Source organism: Cryptotermes secundus, unplaced genomic scaffold (assembly GCF_002891405.2).
Source record: "Cryptotermes secundus unplaced genomic scaffold, Csec_1.0 scaffold1114, whole genome shotgun sequence".
Classification (NCBI taxonomy): domain Eukaryota; kingdom Metazoa; phylum Arthropoda; class Insecta; order Blattodea; family Kalotermitidae; genus Cryptotermes; species Cryptotermes secundus.
In genome coordinates this window covers 321,985-333,509 of record NW_019737401.1, presented here as the reverse complement: position 1 = coordinate 333,509, position 11,525 = coordinate 321,985, and the positions used below count along the sequence as shown (strand labels likewise).

General features: G+C 38.6%; 1 protein-coding gene across 1 annotated transcript; it reads left to right on the top strand.

Moving 5' to 3' along the window:
- The first annotated feature begins 6,581 nt into the window (after nucleotides 1-6,581).
- On the top strand, nucleotides 6,582-11,208 carry LOC111870403 (deoxyuridine 5'-triphosphate nucleotidohydrolase). Its single transcript, XM_023862658.2, has 4 exons — nucleotides 6,582-6,790; nucleotides 6,984-7,120; nucleotides 7,957-8,102; nucleotides 10,462-11,208. Exons 1-4 carry the CDS (start codon nucleotides 6,687-6,689, stop codon nucleotides 10,516-10,518), a joined length of 444 nt encoding a protein of 147 aa, XP_023718426.1. The 5' UTR covers nucleotides 6,582-6,686; the 3' UTR covers nucleotides 10,519-11,208.
- Nucleotides 11,209-11,525: the final 317 nt, after the last annotated feature.

Sequence of the window (11,525 nt, the reverse complement as noted above, 5' to 3'; positions counted from 1 at the left end):
TGTGAGAACCTCAGTTCCAACATCTTTCTACTTTTTGTTTTGTATTAATTACCATGTTAACTTAAATTTGAAATGATCATTTATGTAATGCCATAGAATTTCGGCAAGGGTTTTTGGAACTTTTAGGTATTAAGTTATATTGGGCCCAGTAGAGAAATTAGACGAAGGGTAATGTTTGAAGAGAATGCGGAAGAGCGATGTCAGTAGAAATTTGTCGCATTGCTTAGACCGCTGAGTCATGCGGAAGAGACTGAAAACAGCTGTACGGCCAAGGCGTACAGAGTGCCGACTCAGCGAGATGGCCTGAGGAGATCCAACCCTCTTTATCCAGCTGACCAACGAGAGACAGACCTTTGGGGGAAAATTCGCTCTAGGAAGGGGCAGAGCTTACCCCAAAGACAGGTGTCAGCTGGGGGAAGGTTATAAAGTTGCGAATGCAACTGGCAGAGGATCTATCATTGAATCGATCATGGAATCTTTTTGGATCAAACAATCAATCTTTTGATCATTGTAACTGAGTGTAGTAGCCAGCCAGAACCATGGTTGTGCCAGACCAAGTGAGGGACACCATCAGCTTCCTACACGAAGTAAGTGGAACTGTTCATATCAGTCATGGATATACAGTGAGATATTATTAAAGTGTCATGTTACAGGGTTAGGGCAGAGAGAGTAGGCCCTGAGTGGGGATGTAGGAAGTACCTCGAAGGCTAGGGATGGTGAACCCAAGTGTATTTTTCTCTAAATTACAATGTGTACGTAACCAGCCACTGGCGGCCATGAATGTGATATGTATAAAGTGTATATATATTAGTAGACGAGAGTAGACTGAGTGAAGGGGATGTGTGGTGTTAATGACTTACCCCCAGTCACACCCTCTATTTCCCCATTCTCCCGTACCTCCCTGTGTTATGGGGACTGGGAACTCACAGCCAAGAGGTAGTTAACGAGTCAAGTACCAAGTGCTTAGCCTTGCAACTGGCCATTCCCCAAGGGCGCAACGGCATGGATGGCGGAAGAGGTGGAGAGAGTCCTCCACCCCCCCCTTTGCGCCATAACATACGGTGACAGCGGTGGGATACCTCCACGCCCCCCTGTCACCACGGCGTAACAATTTATATAAGTAAATGTGGTTCTATGCATGCTAAATAATTTTACTCACTTAATATGGTACTGATTTATTATTACTCATACTGGTGCACTATAAGCAACAGTGTTAGCTGCTCACACATAATTAAACGAGCGTTGGTGTACACTGTGTCCTTATTCAGCTTATTATATATGGCTGTTTGAAGTTAAATATACCAATATTTCCAGTACCTATATCATTCAAAGTTCTGTTTCCCCCCCCCCAAGTCTTGGGTATATTTCTCATTGTCATGTTGATCTTATCCAAAAATATTAAAATGGTGTTAACACTTGTATAGTTTTTGGTGTATTGGCATTGAAAAGTCACAAAATGTGCCTTTAGTGTCGCCATGTCTATTTGTCCCTCTGTCTGCACGTAACTTGATAACCGCTATGCACATTTTCATAAAATTTTACAGTAGGGAGTTCTGCTACAATTTGTCTACACATTCCAATTTTTGGTAAAGATTGTACAATAACAGACACTTTACATGAAGACTTGCTTGTCTTTCTGTGTGCATCTCCATTATAGCTTGCTAAATATTTACTGAAGGGAAGAATGTTTCAGAGTTGTAGAGAAAAATGAAATTTTATGCCCAGTGCACTTTTCTCTTGAGTTATGGTTTTTTAGACATTTAACAAGAGGGAATGCTGTGTCATAGCAGAGCAAACAGTCCAAGCTTCTTATGCTATGTATACATTTCCTAACCTGTTACCTTAGTGGTACTTCCTAATAAAAAAAACACTAATTTCTTTGTAGAGTTCTTATTCTGTGTCAAAGTTGACTGATCTTCAAAATTAAATGTTTTTTTTTAAATGTTTATAAAATACTGAAGACTTAAAGATTTTTCTCTATTGAACTATACAGAAAAAATTATGCCTTAAATATATTGAAATATCTTTCTAAAGACCCATAGACTAGTCTTAAAACATGGTTTCTGGATGTGTCTACTGGTCTTCTCACATTACTTTTTCATTGTTTTTTTTGTCACAATCATTTTCACATTGTTAAGCATTCATAAAATTGTTGTCTCAAATACATATATTGCATGTGTCATAATATACAAACTCAACTCAGTTTTTATGAAATCAAGAGAACAATATTGGGGTATCAGCTCTTTGTTAATATAATGGATCGTAGTAAAATTAAATGTCCCTTGCTGCACATGTGCACTAAAACATGATCTGTAAAGGGTATTTAAATTAAATGGTCTGAAAACATCAGGATATTGGTGTAAATTACACAGATTGTTATTGCAGAGAACTAGAATTCACATGAAACTTTATGGATATACATTCCACACCGGGGTACATGGTAGTGTAGTTGGTTGAGGCACTGCTACAAGTTGGAAGGTCGTGTGTTCAAGTCCTGATGAGGTCAATGAAATTTTTTCAATGAACCTAATCCTTCCGGCTGCACTATGGTCCTGGGGTCAACTCAGCCTCTAACAGAAATGAGTACCAGGAATTAATTAAATAATTTTCCTGGGGAGTCAAGTGTGGCTGGTGCGTAAGGCTGACAACCTTACCGCCATCTTTGAGCCGTTTGTTTAGATAATGTGGGACCCTCAACGTCTCACAACCCTATGGGCTGAGCCATGCAGTGGCTCCGGTATGATGTCATGGGCTTCCAGCCCCTTGATTGAGGTTCTTAAACTTATCCCCCACCCCATCCCCATGCAGGACTGGGTCACGTGGTGTTGCCCTATCCCCTCCTATCTACCCCTGGGAGCCTTGCTTGGAAGTTAATTCGAGTTCGGAGGTCAGTTCTGGTTATGGATCCATAGGGCCTTGCTCGTGGTGCCGAGCCAGCCGGAGTGATTGTCAAATTCCTGTTCGGGTGGGAGTCCAAAATTGGTTTCGGCAAGTAGTGGGCTGGTTCGTGGCCGGCGAGATTGCCCGCGGTCGCCCGTCGTTGGGTTTGTTGTACGGCGGCGACTCGTACCAGCTTAGTTAAACCCGTTTTTATAATTTATATTGTGTATTTGATTTAGACTCAGCCTGTGCCCAGGCTAGGAAGTAGTAGTTATGTTTTCATGCAACCAAGGCAAATTGTTGCACCAGTAAATATGGGCCATTCTGCCCGAGTTAGATGCCGCTGTGTGCGAGCATGTAAATATGCAATTAGTTGAGTTGTTCTGTTTAATTTCTTGGGCTCGTGCGCTGTAACGGCGAATTCTTGTCTTTGTTTATGTGTTAGTTGTGTTTATTAAGTTCTGTTATTTGTTATTATATTGATTGCCATCATTTGTAACTAGATTTACTTCGCTGCTAGCTTGGATCCCTTACTCTAACTTAGGGAGTGTGCGAGCACAGCAGGAGAGCCATATGATGGAGCACCGTTTCCCCCTCCGATTGAGGAAGGGTAAACGGAGCCGAAAGGTGCCAGAGAGTGACGGTGCTGTGGTAGCAGACCATAAGAATGTACAAGTGGTACATAGTGGTAGCAGAGTGGACAATCGGCACAGGGCCTTCATGGCCTATTACAGGGATAGCTTTACTTGTTACTTTTTACTTTTACATTTCACACCAAGGAAAACAACTGAAGTAAGTTGTGACTGATAAATTTGTCATTTTGAAAGTTGCATACAGAAATGGCTGTGATATGTAGAAGCCTTCTTTTGAGTTTACATGGTCCTACAAGAGTACTTACCACTTTCATCTATTATCCAGAGGTAATATTGACATAGCATCCATGTTTAAGATTATATGCTACAACTTCATTGTACATGTACAACATTCAGGCATAGCACAAATAAAGAGTGACTTGATGAAGGTACAATCACTGAAAAAAGCATAAAAGTCTAACTCTAAATTGCGCTGAAAGAGAACTTCTCAACCTTAAATGCGGAGCTTAAACTCGGATTAGAAGCAATTAGAATTATATTCAGAGTAATGCGTTAAACACTGAAATCCAAGCAGTCTTCACCAGTATTCAGAAAATACTAGAAAATGTAGAGTAAGAAATTTATTTCTGAGCATTTTGTACACTGAGATCACTTGATAGCAATGGAAAATACAGTCAGTGTTACAAATTTCACATAAGTACTAGACATGGACTGAATTTGTAAGTCACCAATTGATGACTGCTGATGAAAGAGGGCAAAATTCATCAAGAAAGCAAAGTTCAAATTTATTCTGAAACTTGTAAATGTATATAGCCTGCAATGAATTCTTCTCAGATGATCAGTTCAGCTGTGTCAATATGGAATATCTGCCTAACATTTCAGAGGTTCTCTGCCTCCATCATCAGGGGTTGCTCTGTTGAGTATTGTGTTCTGATCTCAGATATTTGTTTCTCTGAAACGTTGGTAAACGTCTACCAGACTATATGATATCACATCCCTAGTCACTGCCTTGAGTACTCGCACCTCAGATATCATACACAAAGGCTAGATAACTATCCAATTTTCATCATAAAAAAATTTGTACGAAACATGAAATTAAAAAATTCAAGCTGTGACATAGAGTTACCGCCATTTTATGTTTTGACACCCCCTAACAAATGCTGATAGTCATCTCCAGCAGAATAAACTAGAAACCAGATTGTGATCTTGTAGGTGGATATCAAAATTTTCGAAGTATATGGTGACTCCATCTTCAGGATCAAAGATGTAGTCACAACTCATTGAATAAAACCTATGCTGTAAAAACCTGAAAACTTTCAAGTATGAATCTGTTATCAGAAATTGAACAAGAGATAATGGAAAATGTATAAAACATTTTAGCAAAAAAAAAAAAAAAAAGGGACAAGCATCAACAACTTAATTCTCTTTTTGACTGACTGTGTTATGTACATATTTTCATACAGGGAATCAGTTTTCATAAACTGAATATAGGATACCTTGCCATCCTGTGCTGCTCATCATTACATTAATAAATGTTCACAGATACCCTGTGGCAGAGGGTCTCCTATAGCAGTATATAGTTAGTTACTTATCTGCTTAAGAAATTTTCATCATTTATGGAATGTGAAGGTCCATCATTGTATTTACAAACCTTATGCTGAGCCACTGCAATAGAGTTCATAAAGAGTTCTGTCTTCTAGGACGTAATGAGCTGTTGAAAGTCAGCTCAAGTTTTTGAGGAACATGTTACCTCCATCTATGGAGTTGCAGAGTGGGCCATGTGAGAAACAGCATGAAGCTTTGCTTGCTGCCTGCTTCATGTTGCTTTCATGTTTGTCTTACTCCTAACTATGAAGATGGAGGCGGCATGTTCCTCTGAAATGTCAGTTGACCTTCAACAGACTACATGACGTTATATCCTAAAAGATCCAACTCTTCATAATCATCACTGTAAGAACCTTAAGTCCCAAATACAGTTGATGTTTTCACACTCTTCTTCTTTATGATCCACATTAAAGTGGTTTCTTTTTTGAGGTGTGAGCAAAATTGTGCAGGCTTTTTGAATTTCACTTATGCGTGCAACCTGATTTGTTTCATTCCCATTTTTTATTTAATTGGCCTAACAATTTTTGCCAGATATGTAGAGCCCTGTTGGGACGTAATGCGAACTATGGCAGATCTTTGTAACAAACCCATCTGCTAATCCATTTTTTCCCTCGTATACCAGAATGGTTGGGCGAATTTTATTTGTGTTCAACAGTCAAGAGTTTTACCATCGTATGTTAGCACATGATGAGTCTGAACATTCCAGCTTCAAAAATAGGAATCCCTTAAGGTGTGCCCCAAAACTTAAAATGGCCATTGTCTCAAAAACGTCTCTGAAGATTTTGTATTACATTTCACAAATTTATGGGAGTATATGGCAAAATCCCCCGTCTCAATTGGGGACATAAATACAGAGACCTGGTCCTCCAGGATGGGGATTGGACTCAAGGCTGATGACCTTGTTGTGTAAAGGAATTATTGTTACTAAACCTGAATAAGTGAAAACAAGTTGTAACCTGCAGAATCTTCTAAGGAAGACTATGGTTCAAAAAGAGCTGTTTTGCAGTGATGATAATGATATGACAAAATAAAACTAAATGGGTGGCATCTTCAGGAAGATAACGATAAGGGCATTATAGGCCCAAACGCGAAATATTAGTTTTTCTCTAAACTGGACAGAAGCTTTAATTTTTATTTTCGCTATGATCTCACCACGAACGAACTCCGTGGCTTTTAGTCCGCAAGCAAATTATACCGACCGAGCGACCACCGCTTGTCGGCGAAGTTAGTGCTAACTTTTGCTGATAGAGGGTGTCGCGTGGTCGGCGCAACGATGCCGGATGGGCACTGCCTAGGCCTTTTTGTATTTACAGTATTTTTCTACAATAAAAAAAGATTCACAAGGATGGGCATTGCCTAGGCCTTTTTTGTGTTTACAATAATTCTTTCTACAATAAAAAAATATTCCCACGGCCGTTAATCTCGGTTTTCTAGACCGGAACTTTCTTACCGCACATCACGAAACTAGGAAGAACCAAGGATATATATATCAAAGATATATAACACTGATCCGTGAACCAATGGACAACCAATGAAACGTAAGCGAGGGTTTGTGTGGCGGGTATTTTCCATAATTTTAATGGCAGAAGCGTAAGATAAGCACTCGTCATGCTGCCTGAAAATCAAGCAGTTCTTCGTTTTGTAAAACTGACTGATAAAGCTCTATCACCAGTGAAGCACTCTGCAAAATGTGCCGGTTTCGACCTAAGAAGGTACACGGAAAACTAACCTTTATATTTATGGATACACTTTTATTTGACAAGAGTTGCCGTTTTCCAAGACTTATTTTACAATCCACGAACCAAACGTGTTCCATGATCTTCGTGTTGCAAACTGGACTTTAGAATATAAACGAGTTTTCTTTTTTTTTTTACACCTGTTAACACTGTTTACTTGTCTTTGTAGTGCCTATGATACAATGGTACCAGCAAGAGGGAATGCATTAATAAAAACAGACTTGCAGATAGCACTTCCACCAGGCTGTTATGGTAGAATTGCACCTCGTTCAGGACTGGCACTGAAGCACCAAATTGATGTTGGAGGTTGGTAGGAAGAAGGAAGTGTATTTGTTTCCATATTTTTCTCTGTGTTGCGATAATGTTTCTTAATAGTTCAGATACTGCTTATTGATCAGGGTAACCATATTCTAAGTCTGAGGAGTTCTTGTGCATTATATCGCGACCACAGTTTTTTTTTTATTTTCATACTTTGTATTTCTCATTTTACTCTTTTGGTCGTATTGTGATTACTGGTGTTTTAAAGATTTTGCCAGGATTCTCTGTAATGTTTCTGTTCAAATTAGACTTTTGTAATACACTTCTTTTTATAAAACTTAAAAAAAGAAACAGTTTTCCAATTGTGAGGAGGTAATGTGAAAGAACCATCTGTTCCTTGGTCCAAATTCCAGTTCACAGCATGTGAAATGTGAGTTATGAAAGCTGTGAGGTCCACATATACATAAACAAATAGGACTGCCATAAAATGATAATACCAAAAGCTGTTTATATTCTGTATGTACATGACACTTGCATGTAATGTTAGTTATCACCTCAGTTTGCCTATCCCACCAGTTTTAACATGTTCTAAAATGAAACACCTGTATCGTCTAAGATAATGTTAAATCTTTCAGTTTTTACTTCAGTAACTCTTCTCTTCAGCATTAGATATCATTTCATTCATGGATCACTGTGCCATAGGGGGACAACTTTTCTCCTCGGGGTAGGAAAGTAGGATAAGAAACTCAATGTCACCACATTACAAGATAAAATTGTACCACCCTGCCTTTACTCAATAGTAAAATAAACCAGATGCAAGGCAGATAAACTTGAGAAATATTCTGAGATGGGATTAGCCAAATTTAAAAATTTGTTTTCTTTAGCGGGAGTTGTGGATGAAGATTACCGTGGCAGTGTTGGTGTGGTTCTCTTCAATCATTCTGATGAGCCCTTTAATATTTCTCGTGGGGAACGCATAGCACAACTGATTTGTCAGCGGATTTATTATCCTGAACTACAAGAAGTAGAGGTCAGTATTATTCATTTCTGACACATATTGCTTTCTGTGTTAACTCGATCCCTTGTCGGCACAGCATGGCATGTCCTTGGGTTGAAGATGGAGGAGTAAAAAAAAAGTAAAGCTATCCCTGTAACAGGCCATGAAGGCCCATAGGGTTGTGAGACGTTGAGAGTCTCACATTATCTAGACAGTTGGCTGAAAGATGGCGGTAAGGTTGTCAGCCTTATGCGCCGGCCGCACTTTACTCCCCAGGAAAATTATTTATTTAATTCCTGGAACTCATTTCTGTTAGAGGCTGAGTGAACCATAGTGCGGCTGGAAGGATTAAGTCAATTGAAAAAAACCCAGTGACCTCATTGGTATTTGAACCTGTGACCTTCCGACTTGTAGCATAGTGCCTTAACCACTATGCTACCATGTGCCCCGAGGATGGAGGAGACAGCTGACAAATGGTGGTCCTGCAGCTTGGTCGTAACAACTCACCATAAAAAAGCGTTTTACACAGGGACTCAGGCTTGAATGGATTCTTTGGAATAAGTAAGCAAAGGAAAATGAACGTGACATCTGGCACATGGAACATAAGGAGTTTCTATAAGACAGATTCACTGACAACAGTTGCAAGAGAAATGGCAAAGTAAGATGGATTTATTGCAAGTACAACAGGTCAGAAATGACAAGGGTGGCACTGAACTAGCATGCTATTATACACATCTATATAGAAGTGCAAATGAAAATCATGAATTAGAAACAGGATTCTTTGTACATAACACAATCATATCGGCAGTTAGGAGGGTGAAGTTTATTAGTGATAGGATGTTGTACATGGTTCTGAAAGGTCGTGGGTGTGATGTTATTATTCTGAATGTTCATGCCTCAGCAGAGGGTAATGCTGATGATAAGAAGGTGAGCGTTTATTAGGAACTCGAACATGTACTCAATACAGTCCCTTCACAATTTCTTAACTTGTACTCCTTGGCAAATATAATTAGAATGATTGAGGCACTGAGGAGGAGATGGGCAGGAGATGTAGCATGCAAGGGAAGAGAAATGCATATAAGGTTTTTACAGGAAAGCCAGAAGGAAAGAGACCACTAGGAAGATCTAGACATAGGTGTGAGAATATTAAAATGGATTTTTGGTGTGGCATGGACTGGATTCATCTGCCTGAGGATAGGGACCAGTGGAGGGCTCTTGTGAACATGGTACTGAACCTTTGGATTCCAAAAAAAATTTGGAAATTCTGAAGTTGCAGAGTGACTGGTAACTTCTCAAGGCCTAGACTCTGTGGTGTTAGTTAATGCATACCGCTTTACATTTGTAAATTAATGTTTAAAAATGTCTGCACATTCTGTTTACATGTGAAGAGAAAAAGTACTGTCATTTATCAGTGTTGGAAAAGTTCATGAGCCATATAATTCTCGCACTGAAGAAAATTAGCTGCTGTCAGAATTGTGCCTCATGTGCTTGTACTTCCCATAGTGATTTCTGCTGCTCACCAAACTGGCAGTACTCTACAATTCTGTTGCTTGAAAAAATATGTTCATCAGACAAGCAAGCAAACAAGAAAGAGTCTTGAACAATATAGGCTATCAAAGTATTGTAGTAAATTATATAAGAATTACAGGGGGATCTCAAAGTCTTGAAATATCTTCTATCTTTAACTCTTCTTTCACTGGCAAACTATCTGGCTTGGAAATATTTAAGCCATCAAAATAGTAAGGTTTATGGGATTGTCTCATGTTGCACCTAGGCTGCAGAACAAGCTAGTCAGTTACTAGTGTACAGGAATTAATTTAATTTGCTAATTACAACAAAGCTCTGTACACTCTGGCCAATTACTTATATCTGTACAGTTAAACAGAATAACAAGATTCATGAAATAGCTAATTTATTATTCTGCTCCAAAATGGCATGTTGATATACAATAAAATATTTAAGCTATGACTGCAGTGTATGCCGGAATGAGAAACTGGAAATGTGGGTTGGAAGCTTGTAGGGCCAAGTGAATCACTCTGAGTGCCTGTCACGAGAGACAGCCCTCCTGCTAGCATATTATGAAATATTCTGCTAACATTTCATCAGATACAAGACCTGTTGTTCTCACTTGATTTATGATGAGAAATTTTGTCAGTGGTTTTAGCATACTAAGTATTAAAAAGTTCAACATTATGGAGTGGAAAATTAACCAACCAAGTGCATGTTGTACCTTACTTGTTACTGCATGCTTCTATTTATTGTCTATGGTGGATATCTATTTTATTTTTTGACATGAGGTATGGTTACTTCTGGAGCATACTTTCATATTTCATTGTTATAATATACTAGATTTCTGCTGCTTGCCATGATTATCAGCTTTTTTTTTCTGCAGGAACTGGATAACACTGAACGTGGCACATGCGGATTTGGTTCAACTGGATATAAATGAAGTGGATCTAAATATGTACGTAGTGAGCACAAATGACCTTTACAATTTCAGAAATTTTCTTTGAAGGAAGATACAACATCTGCACATTTAGGCATTAACTAACATTATCACAGCTATTTTACTATTTACAGGTATTCAGTAGGCTATTGGCAACTCTGTACACATCAAGTTTGTATTCTAGATCCAACCATACATTTTGGAGCAAAGGGATCTCGTACACAAATAATCTGACAAAAGTGTTTGAAAAACCCATAAATGTTTCAGGTGGATTCACTCCACATTCTGTTAGTAGTGTTACTGCACTCATTTCATACACTGGGTTTTATTAAACTACAGGACACACTTCAATTTATGTAAAGTGTCACCATTTCCTTGATGGTGGTGTCCCTGGCAGCAAATAAATGTATATGCATACTTTGATTTAGAATATTTACAGTTTTAATCTACTGTCTGAAAGTTCAGATGTATTACCTTGCCTAATTGTGTCACATAAAATTTCCAAAATTGAAAAGATCATGTGTACTCATCCAGTATTTCTGTATTTGCTTGAACTTTCTGTGATACCTGTTCAGCATGATCCTTATTCATCTAATTTCTAAGTATGTGGTATTGATACTGATTATAAGAACAATGCAAATGTAATGGTTACACATATATAATAAATTCTCTAAACTGGGACTTGCAGGTTGATTTTCACTTTCTCTGTGTAAAGCCTTAATATTAACCCTTTGACGTGGTGATTTAAATTCCGCGGCCGCGGCTCCTGCGGTAATATATTCAGCCGGCCATTTAAATTTTGCTCGAAAATTATTTATTCATCATTGTTCTTAAATTCTATGAGATAGGAACATGAAACTTTCACTAAAATGATCTTAAATGGTGGTTTTATAACCTTACCTTATAATATGGGCGCCCTGTATCTCGGCCATGGAAGCAGGTTGTTTAGTATTTCAGCAGTGAATGGTACGCCTTGAAGGATGAAACTTTCACTAAAATGATCTTAAATG